The sequence below is a fragment of the Micropterus dolomieu genome, linkage group LG04, assembly GCF_021292245.1.
Source record: "Micropterus dolomieu isolate WLL.071019.BEF.003 ecotype Adirondacks linkage group LG04, ASM2129224v1, whole genome shotgun sequence".
Lineage (NCBI taxonomy): Eukaryota > Metazoa > Chordata > Actinopteri > Centrarchiformes > Centrarchidae > Micropterus > Micropterus dolomieu.
The window spans coordinates 6,394,720-6,418,559 of NC_060153.1; the positions used below are offsets into that span (position 1 = coordinate 6,394,720).

Genomic DNA, 23,840 nt, shown 5'->3' on the forward strand with positions numbered 1-23,840 from the left:
TCTTACACACTTAACCTTAAGACAAATTCCACATTTTTGAATGTTCAGTTGATGTGCTGTTTACTGAATGCAAAACTCTAAGATACACAAGTAGTGAGCCAACTGAACAGTGTCTCTATTTGTACTAGTACTCATATTTTAGTACATACTGTATATTTTTTGGCTTACCCAGCGATATCTAGAAAGACAGATCATTTTAGTTTTATTTCCCAGGTTTTGAGATATTTATCTTTTAAAGTTTGAGCCCAAGACACAAGTAAATAAAGCTGAAACTACAATAAGCAGCACTGACCTCATACAGAGGGAGGACTTGCAAAAAAGAATGGCCTCTTGTAGTCTTTGCATGGGGACTATGTCTTTAGTAAAAAGTAGTTCCAATGAAGACTGATCACCATGAGATTTGTGGATTATCCAAACTAGCAGTTTCTGGAATGAGATGTTGCTTTTGAAATTTATACTTGTGGGTTTTCAGTGCACCACAAACAAAATTCCTTTCACCTATGTTGTATTGAGGCTAAAATCTCAGAGACATTGCTGATATCTCACAACCTCAGCAGATAACACTAAAACTATCTGCATGACTAGATACCATTAGATGTAAGTGAGAAATTATTATTTTTATTAATTATTAATTTTATTTTAATTTGGGTGATCTGACTCTGTTCTGGCCTCTCCTCACTTTTGTTTGCCTTTGACAGCTGATAGAAACCACTATTTTGCTACTGGGGTGTGTTCAGAAGGGCAACATGGTTAAACGTTTCAGCAGAGAGCAGCTGTAGTTTGTTGTTTGTGATTCAGTCTGGATTTACCAGCTGTATTTTCTAGTAATCATGGCCTTGTCACTGGATTTTAGCAGCATCTTGGCAGCAGAACCTCAGGCCCGGTCCTCCATAACTTCAACCCTCTCCAAGTGTGGGGGGCTGACGGAGAGGCAAGAGGAGGATGGAAAGCAAGAGGGAGCCATGACAATCCCTAACACGTCTGTCACAGGTGTGACTGAGCCCCTCTCCTCTCCATCACTTACCCCTCCGCCCAGTCCTGCTGCTGCCCAGACTTGTAAAGTGGAGGCAGAGCTGGAAAAGCAAAGTGTGGAGGAAAGAGTTGAGGAAAAGGTGGAGAAGGGAAAGAGGGATGTGAATGAGGAAGAACCACAAAATAAACCGTTCTGGCTGGATGATGACGATCTACCTCCCATGATGTGAGATGCCCCTTGAACTCATTTTGCATGTGCCTTCATCACTCTCCTTCTCAGATTTAGCCCTGCCACTCATCCAGTCTAGATTTAATTCACTTAAGATCTGAGAATGGAAGTGAACGAGAGCCAAACGATTATTCTTTAATCTTTTTTTTGCTGCGAGTTTTAAGTAGATACCTCCGCTTGGGATGTGAAGTGTGAGGTTGGCATAAATGGATAACACCCTGCTACCCATTCCTCTCACCTGCTTCTTCCTCTCATTCACTGTATTCTGTTATTGTTTTAGGATGAGCCGGCGAGTTGCTTTTATGTCTGAGGACACTGAGTAAGTCTTTCGGCGTGAACCTGGACGACTTTCTGCATGACAAAAATATATACACACTGTGCACGTTAGAGTTCAAGAGCACAGTCCAAAAGTATATAAATATACAACACTAACATTGTGTTCATTGCTGTGCATTGTAATGTCATGACTCATCACTAAAATCCATTTCACCTTTTGCTTTTAAGTGTTACATTTAATGTAATGTTCTGTTTTGCATTCTTTTGCTTGTTTGTTTAAAAATAGTTCATCATTAAACTTCACAAGTTAATATACACTACTCAACTAACACCCTATTATTGAGTTGAATGTGTTTGGCTGCTAAAATAAGTTAGTTATGTTTTCTCAGTTGCTTGTTTAATTGATTTGGGATTAATATTTTAACATATTTTTGTTACTGTGTGAGGGTGTGGGGCAACACATCTGCAACTAATATGATTTCACTATATGCAGAAAAAGACAGTAAGAATGATAATACGTAATATTTATGTTTAGTGGATTGTTCTTGGTTGTATTTGAGTATGTGGGGCAGGTATTTTCTGGTATTTTATTATGTTAATAGATTACATTGGATTTGTTTGATATTTTGTGTTGGAAATATTCACCGAAGTGACCATAAGTAAACAATTAAAATGAAATATTTGCTGTTTTCCAGAGCCACGTCGGACAAAGTGAATATGTTGGTTGATGTGATTTTGCCATTTACACGATATTTTACTGCTTTTCCTCTCTAGGAGTGTGAGCTTGGGTGACATGCTTAACGAGGAAGAGGTAGGATACTTACCGCCGCTGAGCCAATCACGATATGAGCGCATGCAAGAGCAGTACAACAACTTCTTGGAAGATGAGGACCACTGGCAAAACGTAAGTGACTTATGACTTTAAAATAGAATATGATATCCATTTAAGTAGTAGATGGGAAAATAATATGTGCACTAGCTTTTTCAAGGATCAGCAATATCAGGATTTTAAGCTGCCATTATTTGACACTGTAAACCTGTAACAGGACTTGGTTCGCTGGAAGAATCGCCGTCGCAGTGCGTCTCAAGAACTGATCAAGAAAGAGGAAGAGAGGAAGAGGATGGAGAAAAGGATGAAGGAGGAGGGATATGACAGCAACAAGAGGAAAAGCATCAAGACCTACAAAGAGATCGTGGAGGAGAAGTAAGGGTGATATTTAAGAGTTGCACATGGCCCTTTACATGAGACAAACTTTGATCTCTGTCAAACTTAGTTTACAATAGCCTATCATACAATATCCAAAACACTGCCTAGGCACCAACTGCTTTGTGTCTCTCTACTTCCTTTTCTTTTCTAGAGAGCGCAGAGAGGCAGAGTTGTGTCAAGCCTACAGGAATGCAGCGACTCCAGAAGAGGCCGCCATAGTTTTACAGCGTTACGCTCTTCGCTTTACCATCAGTGACGCAACACTGGACAGCCTAAAACTCCCCAGATCCACTTCAAAACCCAAACAGGACCTAAATCAGGTGGACAAGGAGCACAAAACTGCATCAGCTATTAATGAGTCTGAAACATCAGAACCTCTGCACAAACCAGAACCAGCTGTTACAATGGACCAGAGCCACACAGAACCTGAAGAGATACACACAGATACAACTACTCAACAAGAGACATCAATTTCTCTCTCCTCTAGCTCCCCAAAACCTGGCAGTCCCCTCGCCCCGGCAACAGACTCAGAATATGTGCCACCTCAGTCACTACAACTCCAGGAACCTCAGTCCAAACCGACAGAGTCTCTAACCACACATCAAGAACAACTGATGACAGGGGATGCAAAGCCTCAAACCAAACACACTCCGCCTCAGATTGCACAAGTGCAGCCTCACACCACGCAGCCTGTACACACACTCCCTTCTCCTCCATCTGTATCCCCCAGAGCCGTCCCCCTTCTGGCAGCAAAGCCTTACTGCCAGCCCAGGAACACACAGTCTGGACACAAACTTGTCAAGGTGAGGCCTCCGTATCAGTCATTCATACCAGAGCATCATCTGATACTTCCACCTCAATACCTAACACCATGCTTAAATTAAAGGAGGTATTTGTTGTATTGTTGTAACATTTTTACTTGTTACCTAGTGACATAGATACAATTTTTAGTTCCCTGCATGCAGCTGTGAAGGTGTGTTGAATTAAATGTCAGGCTCAGTCACTGGCAACTAAACTTCTCTCAAAAAGCAGAAACACATCTGAATATAAAAATGCACACTTACATTTGATCTTTGGCTTCTAGCCATTTCTCCTGTGTTCTATAATCAGTGTTGATAATTTACATAATTTTGTGGGTAAATAATTTGACCTTAAACCTCGACCCTAAAAAAACCTAGTTCCAAACTGACCTTGGTAAGGCTATAAGTTGACCATATCTTTAAACTGCCTGCAGACATATGAAAAGGGCATCCATGAGTTTGTGTAACTCTAGTATAATAAGACAAATTGAGGAATAAAACTAAAAACTATCCCTCTAATCCTGACTTCTATGCGTTTGTTCCACTCAGATGGACGGGTTGGTGAGAGTGAACGGAGAGGCAACAGAGGATTTATCTGTTTCCGCTCCACTTATGTCTGCTCGGCACTCACCACAGGAGATCAAAGACTTTCCCCTCACACAGATGGAGAAAGATATTCCCTCCGAGCGGACTGCGACCAATCAAGAGGCAGCGGAGCAGGCGCCACCTCCACAGACAGAAAAATGTACCACATCTTCAGGCTCTGCCATCAGCTCCCTGATTGGAGGCAGAAACTGTATCATCAAGACAACCATTGTGACAGAACTCACACAGACTCATGTGGAGCCACATCACCCGGATATCCAAAGCAATGGCCAGGTAATATTACAAGTGACATATTAAAGGACTATACCTGTGTTTCTAGTGGGTTAGACTACAACTAATGCATGCTTTACATTTCTGCTGGCCCTTTTCAAAAAAATCATCTTGCAGAAATGTCATATTAGCTTGTGAGAGGTGATACATCACAATGAAAATTCTCTTTACTCTTTGTCAAAGTTGTGTGTGCTTGCATGAAAATGCAGACGAACGTGATAATTGTTTTCAGGTATTTTCCACTGTTGTGCATTCAAGTGTTTACGGAAAATCTTGACACCGGAGACATTAGAGTCAGCTGTTGATTCTTGCCATTCATGAGCCGTGTTAGTGGAAAATGAAACCCAACGAACAAACTGAAATCAAACATGGGTGCTGTTGAAAAGGATATTGTGAATTTAGCTTTTTATTGCTTTAAAGCAAAGAGCACTTCAATAAACCAACACAGAAGAGTTCCCTCTCCTTTCATCTTATTAACACAAATGAAAACACAAACAGAATGGCAAGAGAAGAGAAGAGAATATTCTTTAATGTGCCCATGGTGAAATTTATCTTAGACTGCAGTCCAAAAGAAATAAATACAATACACAGTTTAAAAGTAATTGTTACAGAAGTACATTCAGTGCTAAACACAACCATACATGGGTATTGCACAAACATAGGCAAGTTTTATTTTTTTTTTTACCTCCCTTAGTATAAAACAGAAAAATGAGGTACAAAAGAACATTTTGTTGTGGTTTTATCTTCTTTGGGGAACTTTTTTTATCGTATTAAATAAGGTAGGAGCTGGAACTCAAGAGGGGAGAGACATATGTCTGACCAGAAACACTCTTCAGCTGTTCGCTGTGATGGATGGCCTATGTAAAGCAAGTTTCGAGTCTCTTCAGGTTGATTTTAATAATACATTTACATGAATTGAGGTCAGCGACTGCCCAAGAAAAAATACTATGGTATATTTTGGACTTGAAACTGGTCAGCAATAATTTAAATTTATGTGACTTATATGCTAAATTGGCTACTACATTGAAAAACACCAAGATTGTCCATTCATATAAAGACAATTTACTTGATTATTTTGCTTTCAGGTCAATGGTACTATGGGATTATCTGGGAGACCAGTGGAGGAAAAAAAGTCTCAGCCAGCTACATCACCAAACAGCATGCAAGAATATTCTCCCACTATCACAGGTAAAACAGTCAGTCATGAAGAAGAAGAATTTATTTTTGCTCCAGATATTCTGTTTCATTTCTTTTAGCAGCAGTAAATGTGATCTGTAGTGTCTGTCTCTTTCTCCGCCACAGAGGGACTTGAGGAGAGCAGTGTGACTGTGAGTATCTCCTGGCAGCTCCCGCTTGTTTGTTTTGTTTCTGTTTCTCCTTCATCCTTAAATTTGACCCTGTCCTGACCCTTCGTCTCCAGTAGTCATTGTAGTCGCTGTAGTCAGACTTGTCCTCTCACCTTTCCTCTCTTTCTGTCCTTTTGGTCCGTATACATGTGTGTGATTGATGGTTGGGATCTGGGTAGATTGAGACCCCCATGTTGAACTTGGCTAAACGTGTTAATCACTGGGTCTGGGACCCCAATGAGGAGCGTAAACGCCTGGAAATGTGGCAACAGGAGCAGGAGCGCCTCCTACAGGTACACTGGTGGAATGGTGTGTATGTGCATGGCACCGTGAGTGTTTAGCAAAAAACAGAAGATACAGGATGACCTGGATGTGTGTACATGTATGTGTGTGTATTTGTGTATGTATGTGTTAAATGTGTGTTTTTGTGCATACAGTATTTAACATGTATCATGTTTCTCTGCAGGAGCAATACCAGAGAGAACAGGAGAAGCTGAAGAAGGAGTGGGAGAAAGCACAGCTAGAGGTGCAGGAGGAGGAGAGAAAACACAATGAAGAGGTACAGCCACACACACACACACACACACACACACACTGACAAACACATAAAATCAAAAGCATCCCTTTCTGCTTTTCTTAAATGTTGTTCTCTTTATTTTGTGTGTACCTCTTCCAGGAAAGAAGGATTCTAGAGGAGACTGTAATGCCCCTCAATCCCACCAGTTTGTTAAACCAGCAGCCGAACCAGACAGGGACAACATCACCAGCTCCAGACAACAAAGAGACAGAGGGAGGAGACATTGCTCCCCAGCAAAACAGCCAAAGAATCTCCACCTTGACGGAGGATCAGCATGCTTCGAAGCTGCATTTCTTCCACGGTGAGATGCACGCAGAACTACACACTGATGTGCAGGACGTGTCCATATGTGTGAACGACGCATTCAGACCATGTATTCCTCAGTTTCTGTGATAAAAGTTTATTTTCTAATGTATTTTTGTAGATTCTGCATGTGATGGTGAACCTTCAAAGAAACAGGAACTGCTGAAGACGGCCTCACTGGACCGCAACCCTCAGCTGAACCAGACACATGTTGTTAAAAGGTATGTCAACAGTTTCTGTCATTTTTCTTATTCACATTTAAGTTGCCCAAGTAATGTTCTGCTTTCAGAGAGGCTGATCATATGCATGGGTGTTTTCTATGTAAAAACGTATTGTAGCATAATTTGGTAGCATACATGTTAATGGATGAAAACACCATAATTAAAGCGACACTATATAACTTTTCCTAAATAGTGGCCACTGTTTACACAAGTGACAATTACGACTAAATGCTAAATTCTAAGCTACTGTTTAACATTTAGCTAAAGTGCTAAACTAATGTAACAGTATCACAAGCAGAGATGTTAACATTAGCTACTATAAGCTATGGACCATACATCCATCATATCATATAAACTCATAGTGACATTTATTTTATTATGAACTGTTTTCTTATTGAATTGAATGCCAAGATTTTAATGCAGAACAAATGTCTGGAAGTACCACATGAATGTGTTTTATGTCTACATGGCAACCATTTGAATAGTTGATTAATCTACTGTAGAGATGAACAAAAAAACTGCTCATAATTTCAAGGTGAAAAATATTCATTTGTTATTTATTAAGCATTTTATTTTATTTTAGTCTTGAAAAGTACACATTTTGGTTTTTCACCCTGACAGACTTTTCTAATAACTACTAATAATAATTATTCACTGAAACCTGTTACAAACATGTTACAGATGTTTTCAATGTGCATGGATTTATTTTTCTGTTGTTTTTTTGTTTTTTTACCACAGATCTGAATCACATGACGCGGTAACAAGCAAACACCAGTCCTCCCCTTCATCCCCTCAGCCTCCCTCACCCAGCAGGTAATAATGCCAGCACACAACTACATGTCTAACAAAAAACATTGAAATTAGGCTTTGCTGTTTAATGGAGTGAAGATGCCTTAATGTTCTTTTTTTCTGCTGTCTGTGTGTGTGTAGGTGTGTTAGTGGGAAGAGACTATGTTCTGGTTGTTCTCAACCACTTGGAAAAGGAGCTGCCATGATCATCGATACACTGGGACTGTTTTTCCACATACAGTGTTTCAAGGTACTGTAACTCTAACACACACACATGCACTAATTAGGGAACGTTAATACAGAAGCAGCATCTGGCTTCTGTATAAAGGTTTTAAAGATGTTTACTAAAGCATGTGTACTCCATCACAGTTATCTCCAAGGTAGCGTGCATACATGAAAAACAAAAAGGCGGCCGATATTCCACAGGAGTCTGAAAGACATATTTAACCGCTTGGTAGCTTGTGTGAAACTATACTGTGTGTTTATAATGTTAATTGTTGACTCTGTTTCTTTTCCCCAGTGTGGATTGTGTAATAGCCAGCTGGGTGACGCTACTGCAGGGACTGACGTACGGATTCGTAATGGACAGCTGAGCTGTCACGAGTGCTATATTGCATCTCGGGGTGAGAACACACACAAAGGCTGGTACACCCTGGCATGAGAAGCCCCCATTACCTACATTCATATACTTAAAAAGAGGAGGGGTGTGCAGGACTTGACCAGCTTCTTATCCCACATTCAAGCGTTTGGCAAGAAGCTGGTCATTATGTTGAGGGAGGATTATGAAAGTCAGCAATGTGTTTACAGGTAGACAAGTACCTGCATTTTCTGTTGTATGTTTTCATAATTTCAAAAATGTGGAATGGATTGTCACATATTTATAAGAACTGTTAAACTCTGAGCAGATCTGTACCGACCACAGCTGAGATCTTGATCCTGATTTTGGTCTCACTCTTCTCATCTCTTTTCTAAACGCACATCAGAAAAGAGAGCACACCCATCCATATCACCGGAAAAAAGAGTGGGCCGATTCAGCAGTGAATATAGGCAGTGGTGGGATGGGATTTGAGGAAAAAGTAGAACAGAATTTGTAGAGTACTTGCAGCTCTGCCTATTGTTACACTTGTGTGGACCTGGCTAATCGCTTCTGAAGTCAGTTTCAGAAAAACACAAAAACAGGTAGTCAAGGCTGTCTGCTTTATCCGATATACAAAAAGCTTTTTTCTTTCAGACTTTACTAAATTTATCTTATTTTAAAGTCTATTGGCTTTTGTCCCTGGAGGACAGTTACTTTGCAGATTTAGATTTTTTTTTTTTTTTTTATAAAATATGTTAAAGTACGGTAGGCTATATACAGTATATAATAATTAAAACTAGCTTCACCTCTGCCAGCTGTGACATTAAAATGCTGCTTACATGCTAATAAATGAACATACTCTTAGTTTTGATACTTTAACTAAATTTTTCTGACTTACTTTTGCTCTTTTACTTGTAACAGAGTATTATAAAAGAATTGCTACTTTTTCTTAAGTAAAATATACGAGTACTTCTTCCACCACTCGCTAGTCCACTTAATCACTAATGTCCTTATTTACCCCTATCCTAAAGTCCCTGCATTGGCTTCCAGTTAATTTTAGAATTGATTTTAAGATCCTTTTACTACTTTATAAGTCACTTAATGGTATTAGTCCAGAATATTTATCAGATTTGCTGTCACCTTATGAACCTTCTGGAACCCTCAGGTCCTCTTGTAGTAACTTATGGTGAGGCGTCCTTTCAATGTTATGGCCCGGGCTTGTGGAACACCCTTCCTGTTTAGCTGAGAGCAGCAGGAAATCTGGAAATGTTTAAAGGCAAACTAAAGACATACCTATTTAACCAAGCTTTTAACTGAGCTGTATTTATTTGATTTAGTTAAATCAAATAACTAACTAACTAATCAAATATATTTATCATACTTTTGCTATTGATGGGCTGTTTTTCTAGTGCTTTTTGTTCTGGGGTCCTGGGGTTTTAGTGTTTTCGGGGTGGCGGGGATGTTTTTACTATTGTTCTGAAATGGCTCTGTTGTGTGAAGCACTTTGTGCTACATGTATTTGTATGAAAAATGCCATATAAATAAAGATTGATTGACTGATTGACATTTTAAGGGTCTAACAAACTGGCTCTAACAAGAATAAGATCAGACAAACAGTGTTGTTAAACAACCTGTAAGATGTGAGAACAGATTTTAACATGTTCATGTGTTTAAATGCAGGCAGAGGTCAGCCCACAACACTATGAAGACCTGAATTCGAACTGGAACTTCCACTGTCAGCGTCAGCGATTTGGTGGAGAAGAATTCAAAACCTTGAATCACATTCTGGAAAGCCCTGGAAAATTCTCAGAATGTCATCTGAGTTTTGGAATCACTGGTTTTTTCCTGAAATGCACAAACAGCTTTATGGATGTTACTGAACGCAAAACTGGACTGAGTGACACAACAACACATAGTACAGTGTGTGCTTCTTAAACACATGTATACCTTGCTTTTAATACGTGTAGCATGGACGTAATCAAGAAATCAGTGTGTCTAAGCCTTTGCACAAACGTACCTAACACAGTCAAGACACTAAAATAAGGATCTGTTCTGTCACAAGCTTAACGTGTAACGCTAAAAGCTGAACGCTACTGTCTCAAACACATCAAAATCTCCATTCATTAACCACCGCTTCTGCACTGATCATGTGACTCCACTCTCTGAGTGTGACGTAAAGTGGTTTGGGTTGGATAACCTGAAGTAGCTTGACCATTATAATGCCTTACTCGTCATCATACCTTCTTGTTCATTTTGGGTTTTGTGTTTACAGTTCTGCATGAAAGAAGAACATATATAAGTTATTGTGAGTATTGCCCAGATGGAGTAGTGTGACTTTGATGTAGGTTGTTATCTTCTCAACAGCTGAACTTTAACTTTCCTCTTGTATGTAGTAACATCGTCATCATATTTTGGAATTTTTTGGGAATCTGGCTAACTTACATAAGCCTTTTCTTTATAATCATTCATTTTACAGGAATGAGAATGCATGTTATTAATAATACTTGTTCTTTGAATTTTAACTACTTTCCCTTTAAGATGTTTTAGCCATTGTTTATTCCCATAGACTGACTGCATCTGATTCAGTGCCTTATGTAACGAATGCGAGGGCGAGTGGATGTGCAGGAGTATTTCAAACTCACATGGACCTCTGGGTCTTGGCACATTGTGTATGTGTGTGTGTGGGGGGTGTGTGTGTATGAAATTATGCATGCATGTATGTATGCAATGTGTGATTTGACTTGAAGCACAGTTCCATACCAGCAAAAAAAAACATTTTAAATGGATCAGCCTTTCCTTACCACCTGCTCTTCCACCCCTTCCCATGAGCTAAACCAATGACACAAAGTGATTTGCTGCTTCTCTGTTAATTATTCCTCCATATTGTGACACACTCAAAATGTCCTACAGTGTCTCCTCATCTGCCTCTATCAAGTGTTGCCTCCCCAGAGTCTGAGCTGAACCTCTCTGTCCTCGTGTGTCATTGCCTCGTTCTGGACACCTAACAGTGTCTCCATCACTTAGAGGAATAGAGTGTTCAGTTCATTGTCTTTTTTAGCAAGTGTATGTTTATCAATAAAATATTTTAAATGGGATGCTCTCTGTTTTTTGGGTTTTTTTGTTGATTAAACTGCACTTTACGTAGGCAGGTAAAGTAATAAATCCACTTTCTAGCATAGATCCACATATAAACAATGATAGGAAAAGTATTTACATCTTTAACTTCAGTAAAAGTAGTAATAATGTGATGAAGAAATACTGTTACATGTGAAAGTCCTTCATTCAACTTTTACTTGCATATTAAAAGTAAAGCTCTTGCCAACCCAATGTATCAAAAGTACTTATTTCGCAACAGAATGGTCCCTGCCATTGCTTTACATAAGTAGGTACATAAAATTCTAATGTTGTAGATGGTTGAGGAGGAGGAAATTATAAGTACTATACATCATACTGTAAAGCTTAATCTGCAAAGTAACTATAACTGTCAGACAAATCGAGTGGAGTAAAAAGTACATTCTCCTCTGAAATGTAGTGGAGTATAACATAGTAAGTTAATGTACCTCAGAACAGTACCTGAGTAAGTGTACTTACTTGCACCACTACTTATAAAACACTAGACCTGAGATCACATGTTCTGTGCAGCAGAAGTGTTGTTATAAGTTTTGTGATTTTTTTTAGATGGTTAGGCCTGGATGTTGCAGATTTTGATCACAAAAACTTGTTTAAAACATATAATATTTTTTTATATTATTTGAATAGTTTAAATGCATGTATTAATGAACAGATTAAAAAAAACTATTTTTTTTTCTCTACAAATATTAGAAACATTTTTCAAACACCTGGCCACCTGCTAGGAGAGCTGGGGCATAAATAAGATGTTCCCTGTTCCTCCCACCGTGCACAATATTTTTCTATGCTGGAGCCAATGTGATTACACACATGAATTTAGGAATATGCAACACAGAAGCACAAAACGTCTAATGTAACTAAGCAGGACCCAACTTAGTGGTCTGTATTCCCGAACAACTTTTTCCATTAAAGCAGAAAACAGTTGACACACACTGTTTGTACGACAATACATGGGGCAAAATCTCACACTTTTAACAATCCAAGTTTCACTATATTTCTGCAAGTCATTATTATCAAATTACAGGATATATTGTGCAAGGAACCAAAGTTTTAACAGAGAACGGCTCCATAAAAAAAGGGAACCGGAAGTGTGCTACTGTTTGTCTGCCCGCCCCCATAGCATGTAAACTAATGCTTGTTTGTTATTGTTTGGCCATTTCTTCTTTAAAAAACGCCGAACATCAAAACAACATGGACTCAAAGGGACCCTCGCTTTATGCAGTACGTACATCGTTTAACGTTAACTGCTTGCCCTGTCAACGGTTAACGGTTAGCTTATTAAGCGAGATAAACAGGCAGTTAGCCTCGGTAGAGCAGTCAGCTAACGGACAGCAAGACATCCGACTGTAGCAACAATTATCTTTTACATATTATCAGATTATTTAAACATTAGCTCTAACACGTGGTAAAAGCTACAATCTCGTGGTTTCTCAGCTGTTTCCCGCATCCATGTTAAAATGAGACTGTTGTGGTGCAGGCTGCAGATTAAAAAACATTACATAGTTCCACTTTCTCTTTCAGTCACTAACTCATAGTCGTACATAGATCTCTGATATTAATTTACTAGCCACGTTATTGCTCCTCTTAGTAAATGATTTGACTAATGGTTGTCTTAGTTGTTTGTTTCTATGGGAATGGTGCATTAATAAGTACTGGAAGATGTTTAGTTACAGGTCTGACATCACAGTTTCTCACAAATATGCTTTGATATGCACATTTGCTGGAGACACAAAATGAGATAAGAGAAAACTTGATAGTTCATCTGGAGGGTAATTTGGTATTACAACAACACTAGAAACAGACAAGTACGTCAGAGTTAAAAATAATTATCTGTACAAATCACAAATAAATCGGGTGGAAAGTTATATATAGTATGTTACCTTGGACCTGTGTGCAGAAACAGTGGTGGTCAAAGGGGCATAGTAGATACAGAATATTTTAAATATATATTAACACATAGAAATATACCTCAATGTTTACCTGTAAGGGATTATTTGTAAATCTCATATTTTTGCAGTTAAATAAGCTCATTAAAGTAACAGTTACCCTATATTTAACTAATGTAATAATACAGGGTTTTTTCCAGCAGGCAGGCGCCTCAGTAGATATGTCAAGGAGCATAGAAGAAGACTCTTTGGTGGACGGGCCGCTGATCTCTGCCGACGCCCTCCACTCTGCCATCAGGAGAGAGTTTCAGACTGTGCCAACACCCTGCCATGCCGGTCTGCTGTCTCTTCTTCATGTATGATATGCACACATTTACACACACATGCATTTGTTTTTATTTATTGTTATCATCTATTATGATTGTGATATTTTTACCACATAGCTGAAACGATTAGTCAAATAAATTATTAGTCGATTAACAGAAAATTTATAGACAACTCTTTTCATAGTTGAACATGTCACACATTTGTTTTTCCAGCTGTTTTTCTGGTTTATATCTTCGTAAACTGATCATCTTTGGGTTTTGGACTGTTGGTTGGACAAAAAAAGATGTTTGTAGATGTCACTTTGGGCAAAACTGTGATGGGCTATTTTTAATTTCTGTCTTTTTATATACCAAAACTAATCGATAAATCAAGAAAAAAAAAAATTAATTGCAATCCTAAAGTACTTTAAAACTTGTCATGACGGCACTTGTAAAGGCATTTATCCAATTTGCTCTCTTAACCTGGGTACTTAAAGTCATACTGCATGCTGGTCTGTGCTAAAGTCTCCTACCCCTTACATCTGTCTCACTCCCAGTGCTCTCTTCTTCATTACAGGTTGTGTATGTGGTGTTGTCAGTGTGTGTGGCATTGCTGTGTGTGTTGGAATTTGGCCAAGTGGAGGTCTGTGGGAGTATTTTGGGTAATGTGCGAGGCGACAGCGTCATTTTATTTGGGAAGGCGTGTCTGTGGGTGCTGGTGCAGTTGTTTACTGGGTGTGTGCAGCACCACCACAGCCGCGCCAGGAGCAGAGGTTACCTACGATTCTACAGACAGATGCAGGGGCTGAAGCAGCTGCCGCTCACCGTCCACTCTACAGGTACAACCGCACACATGTTGTCAGAGAACTATACATCAGTTTTACTGCACATGTAGAGGTCAGTTTCCTCCACAAGATGGCAGTAATGCTAAAGGAAGAATGTATGTTTGTATTTATGTACGTTTGTGTGCAGGAAATGTTCTGCTGCTGGTTGTTCTGGCTGCACGACTATCACTGACTGTGCACACCTACATGCTGCTCATCATCCTGGGATTGGAGCTCCTGGTGGCATTGCCATGTCTGCTTTATTACACAGGTAAACTGACCTCAGTTATATTATTTTAGTATTGAGTGGGGTTGCACTTGACTCTTTTGTAAGGCTTTTGTGCAGTGACTGATGTTGGATTGCATACTATATATCAGACATTCAATGTGTACAAACACGCACAAAACCGCTCCCTCTCAAAAAAGTGTACAGGTAACTTTAACCCCTTGTTTTCAACCCACAAAGCCATACCCACTTGACGGTAAATACAATACATTAACTCACAAACACACAGAAATTTCTCCAGTTCCACCCTACTTTCCCTCGCACCAAATATAAACTGAAATAAAAGAAAAGAATCTAATGCTGTATCTTAATGCGGATACTTCTGTTAGTACACTTCAATGTAGTTCACTGTGTACACCATGTACTTACTTGTGTAAGTCGTCAACTTCGACAGAGTAGTCTCAAATAGAACAGCTGGTCACTTTCTGAAAATGATGATTGCAACATTTGACCCCTTCTCCTTCTTCTTCATGGCGCAATCGGACAGAGCATTACTGCCAAATTAACCCAATAAACTTACTGAAGGCTTCCACTCATAGTGCATTGTATTTTGGCATAATTTACAGTGTGGACGCACATGTATAAAAAATAGCTAGTGAATGAACAAGAGTGCAAATTGAGACACAGCATAAGAGATAAAAGAAAAACAGAGTGCAGTCTTCACTGCAGGAATAACTGAAACCATCTTCTTTACTTGGACTTATACTGTGTCATTATACTTTGCAATGTAAGTATCTTGTGACTGCTGAGACCAGAAGAGTGGATAATATCTAATGTCTAAAATACAACATTATGTAAAGATAGCAATAAACAATACTATAAGATTGTACAGTAAGTCAACAGCAATGTAGAAAGTAGAGGATGTGAAAACAGCCGCAAGTATAGATAATCTGAATAGCAAAATAAAGGTAGCACATGAACAATAAAGAGGGCCGATGTCATTATCAAATGATAGTTCTCTTTTTTTTTTCTCAATTAGTAATAGACATTGCTTCCTGTATCCACATTTTAATATTTGTATGATTCATTTTACTAACCTAAAATAATGAAGTCTGTAAATGTAAAGTCAGTGTAAATAATTTGAAACTGGGTGTGTTTTTATTCCAGTGTTGCAAGAGAAATGCAGCATCATTTGTGTTAGACCAGTTTTACTGCGGATGGTGGTAGGAATATCAGTAGTGGTACACGGAGACTGAGGCCCCATCCACACTACTCCGTTTTAGTTTACAAACGGAGAATTAAAACGAATACAATCTCCGTCCACACCAGCGTTGTGTTTCGAAACACAAAACGGGGTCAGCAGCGTTTGGTAGTAATATCAGTAGTGGTACACAGAGACTGAGACACACCCTGCAGATTACATTACACACACACTACCCCCACTCTATCTGAGCACATTCGCATCACAATACCTGCCTTGCCCTTTTCAGACTGACAGCATGACAATCAACCATTCAGCTCTCTGTCCTCCCTCTCTCTCCCTCTCTCTCTATTTTTATTTTTTTGCTTCTGGTACAAACACCATGCAGACTTTGTGTGGATACCCATACTTATCTACCTTGCTGCCTATTGTCATTTTTATTTGCCCTTGAGGTCAAGTACTAATTGGTTAAGTTTAAATGAACTCCCTCTGGCCCGCTGTGTTGAAATGGCCTTAAGCTGCAAAGATTTACCAGGGCAATTGAGTCACTTTGCAACACAACAGAACATACTGCCCGTACTGTAACCTTTACTTAATTTGCTGTGAAAAAGTCACAACATTTGAGAGAAAATACAACCCGAGAGCATTTGGGAAATCAGTTTGCATAGATTTAGAATTTTAGCATGTATTTATTCCTTTCAAGCCTTTGTGGAAACACAGTTTGAAGTTTGGATGAGATTATATGAAATGTAAAATGGCAAAATTTTGTATTAAAAATGACAAATGTATGACTAACTGATTTAACTACTCCGAACTTACCTTGTGAATGAAGTGCTATTTTGCAGCTGGCTCTCATAATATCTGAACCCCGAAAAACATGGAAACTCTAGAAAGTATCATGAAATATTCTACTTGATACTAAACTACTGACTAGTGGAGACATTTATAATGAACCCCAACAGGCTCTTGGCAGATGCTACGAGTGAAACAGATGACATCTCACATGCAGGTTGAGGTTGTCAGTGGTCTGATCTGCCAAATTAGAAGTTACTGCTGTTTTCACAGTAATTCCCTGATTAGCCTGATATGTTTTGTTCTAATTTTCTGTTCTGTGTGTTTAAATTCTGCATTGGGCCTTTAATAATTTATTAATCAGTTTACTTATTATTAAGTTTCACCTACAGAGGCGTTTTATTAGTTGCTGTAAACAACACTTAATCTATGATATCAGTTGGTCCAACAATTTGGTACAAACTGAAACAGATCAATTGTTGATATAATTGTTTTAACAAAGTTATTCCCTGATGTAGTTTGGGGTTTCACTTGATGTAGTTCAGAAGTTTTTTAAATGGAGAGAAACATGGTTAAATTACAAGTACAGTTTCAAAAATCTTTATAGTTTGGTTTATAGTTTATGACACTGATATCAAAGTATTTTAAATGATACCCAGCACCACCTAGTGGGTATAGAAATCCGTCTGGGATAAGTCTGCTTTAGTTATTTTAATTAAGACAGATTTTTTAATTATAATCTGAATGAAATTGAAACAGTGATGCACACAAAACTCTGAATATTTAGAAATTTCCCAGAATGTTATGTGTCCAATTTACTAGTCTTCCTCTCAGTATGTAAAGGAAAACTGCTATTAAAGATGCTGTATCAGAGGATATTGAAGAATCTGTAATGAAAGGAAATCCATATTAAAGATGTGTTTGGCAGCTGAAGGGCACAGATTGGGGCTCGAGATACCAGAGAGGCGAGAAGATAAGAGGCATTAGGATTTAGCCTAGCCAAAGGGTAGCCCTCTGCCAACTCCACCCAAACACAGGGAGACACACACACTCACACACATTGTCCCTGTATTTACAGTTAGGGTGATCCTGTGTGTGTGTGTGTGCGTGTGTGTGTGTGAAGGGGGGTATCTGTATTCGCCCGCAACATTCCTGCTCAGATCAGTGCAGTCAGGCACGACGTAAACCGAGCGACGCCTCGCAGTACAAACACAAGTGCGCGCACACACACATATACTCACATGATGCAGAGCCAAGGTGACATCAGTGAGTTCATGAGGAGAAAAGAAAAACTCTCTTTTTAGAGGAGCAGAGATATAATGCCTGCAGCTATGAAGTCCATACAGGAAGGCCTCAGTCAACTTCTCTTTGAAGTGCGTGCTCATTGTAAGCGTGTGTGTGTGTGTGTGTGTGTGTGTGTGTGTGTGTGTGTGTGTGTGTGTGTCTTTGAGGTTTGCTGTATGTTTCTGCCTCTCTCATTTTAACATGAATACACTCTCCTCTATAGACCTACATGCACATCAAAGTCATGTCTTGGCCTTCAAAGGCTTAACTTAGAATACATCTCTCTCCTCTGCCTGGCCAGAATTACAGTAGTGTAAGCACTGCAGGGCACAGGGTTAACACACACGCACACGCACACACACTGTTACAGGTACCTACAATATACCCCAATCACACACAAACCCCATGGACTGTATGAAATGGGAGATGTGAGACATGTTTGACCAAAGTAATCATATTGTAAACACAGTATTCCTGTTATGGTGATTATAGAAACATGTTTAGTGCTAAACCTGCACAAAACCAAAGCAGAATCAGGGGCAGGTCATTGTACAACACAGGGCTGCACAATGATATTAAAGTTGTAGCCCCCTTTTGCTACACAAAACATATACAAATATTTCAAATTAGAATCAAATAAAAAGGAGGGGGGGGGATGTGGTGGAGTTGAGGATTTTAAGTGCCCGAGGAAAGAAGCTGTTCTGAAGTCTGGTGGCACGACAGCAGATACAGTACTTCTGTTTTGCTTGCCAGATGGCAGCAGGATGAACAGGCCATGGCTGCGGCGGGTACTGTCTTTTAGTATCTTTTGGGTTCTGTGTAGGCACCTCACCTCTCAAATATCACCGATGCTCTGGAGATGGGTACCAATGATCTTCTGGACACTTTAAATCACCCTCCAGTCCTGGGCCGTGCACATCCCAAACTAGTTTGTGATATTTCCAGTAAGGATGTTTCTGTTGTTCCTCTGTAAAAGTTAGCAAGAACTTGGCAGAGGAAGTTAGTCTTCTTAAGTTTCCTTAAGAAATACAGCCTTTTCTTGAGCTTTCTTCACCAGTGTGGAGATATGAGACGACCATGTCAGGTTCTCTGTGATGCTTATTCCCAGAAACCTGAAACTGTTCACCTGCTCCACCTCAGCTCCACTGATGTAGTCTTTATCTCCTTTTTCCTAAAATCAACGATCTGCTCCTTGGTTGTACTCTTTTCACCATTTCTGCAAGATTTTCTTGTGATATGAAGTCTCAGCGTTGTTTGAAATCTCATCCGCAAACTCCAAAACAGAGTTCTCTCAGTGTCGGAGCCTGCGGTCGTGGGTGTACAGCGGGAACAGAAGGGGGCTGAGCACGCAGCCCTGGGGGGGCTCCTGTGTTGAGCACTAGCCTGGAGGAGCTGTGAGCACTAATCCGAACTGTCTGGAGTTAATGCCAGCCAAGTTGTGTTCATCCTTTAAAAGTATCAAATATGTGATTTTTCTCAGTTTAGCATCCACATTCAGAAGTGCGAACCAAATGTTTAGAATGTACCCAAAAATGTGCTCTTTTGTTATCTATATCTCCTAGAATTATTAAATGTACGTTCATTGTTGACCACCGCTGATAAGTCTTTTCTGCTCAGGATTTCTCCTATAGTCGTTTAACGTTTTGCTACATGTACAGCTCCTGCACATAACACAGTTTCATCAGCAGAATTTATTTTTCAGTAGACTGTAGACTGGCATATTCCTTTGAACTCTTTTACTGTCCTGTGCTGCATCTGAAAGGTGCTCTCATTCCTCTTCTCCTTCATCTTGCGTTACTTTAATCACTCTCCATTCCCCATCATCGCTGGGGTCCATTTCCTTCCAGTTCTTTGATATTGAATCGAGCAGTTCGTCGTTGTGAGCACAATACGTGGTACCTTTAGCTGTTAGCACCTCTGCAGCTTCACTGTTGTCCCCTGGAAATGTGCACTTCTTAATGTGTGATTGAAGCTTCTCAGATCTGAGTAGACCAGGACTGAGTGCTGTCTGTCCAACCGTGTGAGTGTGTGAGAGTCTCTAACAGGGACGTGTGAAATGTGTCACTTCCTTTACACTCTATCGGTCCGTCCGTCTTGGTATCTCTGTCTGTTTTTTGCCCCCTGCTGTATTACATGAACATCCTGACTGATGTTACCCTAATAAGAACTCCTCATTTTCTGTATGTGCACTAATTCAGGGTATTTATAGTTTTGCTAATAATACAAATAGAATCAACACTGGTTATTGCATGCACCTTAATCAGGGTAAACAAAACCTGATGAACAGATGGCCAGTATTCAACATGACATTACATTAGTCAGTGTTGTGTTGCGTGGAAACACCTTCATTAGATATTTTTTTAACAACAATATCAGCAATTAACATGAAAATTATTGTCCAAAACCCAACAACAGTAACCCCAAATCAAACCCTTAGAGAGAACAAGAGAGAACAAGACACACTAAATCTTAATCCTTATTATAGAAATGAATGAATGAAAGTATTCCTGATTACAGTGTATTTCTCTGAAATAAAGGGACGTTTAAGAAATTTAAAGATTTATTGATATTTGAGGAAAGCTCCAGAATAAACCTTTTCCAGAATAAAAAAAGACCATTCAGATATGACTTTGTTTCTGTAATATCAACCAGTACCACAAACAAGATTGTTGGCACAGTGTGTTTATAGGTTGTTGGGGTTGTTTTGCTTGTTTTTATTATGTTCATAAGCTACAAGTTGTAGAGTTGAAGTGCAGTGGAAAGCATGCAAAGCAATGGAAGAACTGCATCATTGTCAAAAGCGGTGGATAATCTAACATCATTTTCCGCTGGCTGCAGTACATACTTCCTAGACATTCATTAACCTAATTATTTTTTTTCTTATAGAAGTCATTGTGAATATAAATGCTATAATGAAAGTATTACATTAACCTGGTTATTATCAGACATGTAAACATTTGTCACGTTTCTTGGAAAGAGTGGGAAAATATGTTACCTTGTTGGCATTTAGTTAAATATTTGACAGCAGTTTGCCTTTCTGCTTGGTCATTTGTGAAACAAACCCACAACTAACAGAGGCTCATCATCACTTTTTGTCCTTTTACCGTCTGTTCTTGTCTCCACCTCTTCATTTCTCTGCCTTTCTGGAATGTCTCTTTCTTTCTCTGTCACATACTTGCTTACTATTGCTGTATTGACACACACACACACACACTCACACACACACACTCACACACAGATTTAGAGCCTCATTATGCAGGAATGCACAGTATTTCTTTAGATTGTGTGTGAGTGTGGATGCTGAGATGTTGCACTGTAGCAAAGTAAAGATAGTGCTCTTTAGAACCTCCCTGACAATTTCCTTTGGTTAATGACACTCAGGCCTTATCAATACTCAGCCTGCTCCTCCCTCTGCCTTTCCTCATACACTCACCCTGCAACCCTACACACTAAGGCCTTATCTTGATTTAAATAACACCAACATCTCCCATATTTTGGCCCTGGCTGTTCTTCCAGCTGCTGTATGCTCCATACCCACTCCTTGCTGCTAACCCCGCCTCCTGTGTAAAGGTGTATGTTTAGGGTGTGAGAATTACAGGTTTGAGTGCAGGATATGGCAGCCCATAAGGACTAAGTGCAGGATATAACAGCCTGTGTGTTTAGGAGAGGGAGAAGGATGGAAAACAGTAAAAAAACAAATGTGTGCTGTTTCTCACCTGAGTGATTAGTGTTTCGTGTGTCTTTATGTGCAACTGATAAGATAAGACACTTTTCTTTTTCACTGCCTGAAAAACAAAAGCCACTGAAGATTTTTTTGTTTTGTGGTTTTAGTCAAGGTGATGAAGTTCAACAGGGAGCGAGCTGCTCCAGATGTGAGCCAAGAAGAGCATTTACACAACTTCAGTATCGCGAGCCTGCAGACTGAGACCGGTTTCAGGTACACAGATTTCACTCATTCACATGCACCATGTCCACGTGCTCTTTTGAGATCCACACCATGTTTTATAAAAGTGCTGGAAATGTTATGTCACGCTCTCATGTTTGAATAAGCCCCTCTGTACTGCAATCTTTTTTGTACAACACGGCTCCAGTCTGAATTGAATGCTGTGTCCTAAACATAAAGGCTTCAGCAGAACGAAGTTAAATAAACAAGGAGAAATAATAAAGCTGGGTCTTGGTCGACGTTCGTGAGAGTGCTGTAGCAATTTTGTCATTTAATTATTGCTTCTTATGCACAAAGGTAATCAGTTCAATAAAGCATGAAGTACGTTTTTTACTTATTTTCTTCTCATGTTAGAGCCATCTCAAAAATGTCTCTATTTATTTTGGACAAAAATCACAGCAATCATTAGACTGTCAGTCACCCTCCTTAAATTCTTAGTTTCCATCATGGTATGCATATTTTGCAAACAGTTATATTCATAAAACATATGAACAACTAGGAATTAGCAATTTGTTATGTCTCTTTTTGCTGTGTAAACTCTGTCCAGCCATGTGAAATGGGGAGCAGCATTCTATATTCTCTTGCCTAAAGACACAGTGGGGTTGAACCAATTAGTGGCCTACCTAGATTCATGATAATAAATGAACATGTCACCCAGTCAGGGTCTAAAATTAACTTTTTTCACTGCCTGTTTTTTTCCATCTCCCACACAGAAATTTTATCTGTAAAATAACTCAGTTTCAATACAAAAGTTTGCCAACAAAAATAAAAAAATCAGCTCAGTGTTTCTCTGACAACACCAGAGTTACCTCCCGTAGTCCAGCCAGTGTTGCTGGCAAGCAGCGCACTGGCTGACTTCCTCTAATGATTTTGGTTTGAAACGTCGCCATAGATGTTCCCTCAGCTGATTGGTGGCTGTATGTGACGCAGGCACATGCACGGACGCCTCAATATGGTGACTCTTACTTTATGTGTGTTTCTGTTGTGCGTTTTCCCAGTCTGCCAAAGTGGCGGATGGCCTGACAGTTAACCACGGTCGGTTTTATAATGGTTTTCGGACAGCAGTGAAGCGCTATAGTAGAGAAAAACAAGATATGGACAGGCCACACTTAATATACTTGAGATCAATTCACCAGCCTCAGTCTTAAACAGACTCCATGTGTGCTGTTTGTGTCACAGAGAGGGCTCCCGTCTGGAGGAGTTGGTGGAGAAGCAGGCCGACCTGATAGAGTACCTGAAACAGCACAACACCTTACTGAGCAAGAGGCTGCTCAACCTCACGGCCCAGCACTGACCACAGACCGGCCTCCTCTGCCTCCTCGTGAACCAGCCACCACACTCACCATCATTTTAACACTCTCTCTTAACACAAAGCAGAGGGGATCTGTGGGGTTGAAAGAGAGGCCTGAAGCTAGAAGAAACACTGGATAAAAGACTAAAAGTAAGGATATCCCTGCGCACACAAGCACCTGTGTGCACAGACTTAAGACGGGAGGGCTCTGCGAGGCACCTGAGATGGACAGATAACGCAGAAGGAGGTGAGCTGTAAGTGGAGGACAGTTAAAGAGGCAAAGTGGGAGGAGGAGGAGAGTCATGGGTCACAGATCAGAGGTGAGGAGTTTTTATCACTCTGTTACGACCCCTGGTGACCTGTGTATGCTGCCGCTTGTGTTAGCGAGGGGAACAGAGGGGGCAAAATAGTTTGAGAGATCATCTGCACTAAAGAGGAACTGATAGAGCGGGAGATACAGCAGGGAGAGGTTATCACTTATCAGGGTCAAATGAGAGAAAGAGATCAAGTAACGCTGTAAAATGTCTGTAAGTGCTATTTTATGTCTGAATGTGTGTGTAAATGCTTTATTTGTTCTTTCTATCTGTTCAATCATTAAGTTTGTGTATTTGTCATCAGATTCTAATAAATCTTTAATATTCTCATGCTTTTGTTTATTTATTTGAAGACTTTTCAGGGTGACAGTTGACACAATACTTGAGTGAAAGCCAAGTAAGCGAGTGTTTATTTTCTGTAATGTACTGTGAGATCTAAAAGAAAGGTTCGCAAACAGTAGAGTCACTGCAG

The 23,840-nt window shown here is 39.7% G+C and overlaps 2 protein-coding genes across 7 annotated transcripts in view; both read left to right on the forward strand.

The window, feature by feature from the left end:
* limch1a (LIM and calponin homology domains 1a) overlaps positions 1 to 11,268 on the forward strand; it is a 32,542-nt gene extending 21,274 nt beyond the window's left edge. For 4 of the 5 annotated variants that reach the window (XM_046047450.1, XM_046047454.1, XM_046047451.1 and 1 more), the window contains 15 exons: positions 854 to 1,198; positions 2,252 to 2,381; positions 2,524 to 2,681; positions 2,836 to 3,487; positions 4,034 to 4,363; positions 5,446 to 5,548; positions 5,663 to 5,688; positions 5,886 to 5,999; positions 6,173 to 6,265; positions 6,383 to 6,584; positions 6,708 to 6,807; positions 7,546 to 7,620; positions 7,738 to 7,846; positions 8,117 to 8,219; positions 9,854 to 11,268. In XM_046047450.1, coding sequence (XP_045903406.1) covers positions 854 to 1,198; positions 2,252 to 2,381; positions 2,524 to 2,681; positions 2,836 to 3,487; positions 4,034 to 4,363; positions 5,446 to 5,548; positions 5,663 to 5,688; positions 5,886 to 5,999; positions 6,173 to 6,265; positions 6,383 to 6,584; positions 6,708 to 6,807; positions 7,546 to 7,620; positions 7,738 to 7,846; positions 8,117 to 8,219; positions 9,854 to 9,879 — 2,566 coding nt within the window. In that variant the 3' untranslated portion in view covers positions 9,880 to 11,268. Of the gene's footprint in view, positions 1 to 853; positions 1,199 to 1,481; positions 1,521 to 2,251; positions 2,382 to 2,523; positions 2,682 to 2,835; positions 3,488 to 4,033; positions 4,364 to 5,445; positions 5,549 to 5,662; positions 5,689 to 5,885; positions 6,000 to 6,172; positions 6,266 to 6,382; positions 6,585 to 6,707; positions 6,808 to 7,545; positions 7,621 to 7,737; positions 7,847 to 8,116; positions 8,220 to 9,853 lie in introns of all 5 variants that reach the window. The other variant, XM_046047455.1, reaches the window with a different exon arrangement.
* Positions 11,269 to 12,387: 1,119 nt separating this feature from the next.
* Positions 12,388 to 23,698, forward strand: tmem192 (transmembrane protein 192). Of its 2 annotated transcripts, none has more exons than XM_046048433.1 (6): positions 12,388 to 12,523; positions 13,389 to 13,544; positions 14,071 to 14,332; positions 14,466 to 14,588; positions 21,652 to 21,757; positions 22,943 to 23,698. In XM_046048433.1, exons 1-6 carry the CDS (start codon positions 12,434 to 12,436, stop codon positions 23,055 to 23,057), a joined length of 852 nt encoding a protein of 283 aa, XP_045904389.1. In that variant the 5' UTR covers positions 12,388 to 12,433; the 3' UTR covers positions 23,058 to 23,698. The 2 variants fall into 2 exon arrangements, with proteins under 2 accessions (XP_045904389.1, XP_045904390.1); XM_046048434.1 differs by having other exon boundaries at positions 13,392 to 13,544.
* Positions 23,699 to 23,840: the final 142 nt, after the last annotated feature.

Bases quoted from the DNA above. Each gene is read 5' to 3' on its own strand.
- tmem192 (XM_046048433.1), top strand. From the start codon at position 12,434: ATGCTTGTTTGTTATTGTTTGGCCATTTCTTCTTTAAAAAACGCCGAA. The intron at 13,545-14,070 runs GTATGATATGCA...TCTTCATTACAG, and splicing joins GTCTGCTGTCTCTTCTTCAT to GTTGTGTATGTGGTGTTGTC. The intron at 14,589-21,651 runs GTAAACTGACCT...TTGTGGTTTTAG, and splicing joins ATGTCTGCTTTATTACACAG to TCAAGGTGATGAAGTTCAAC.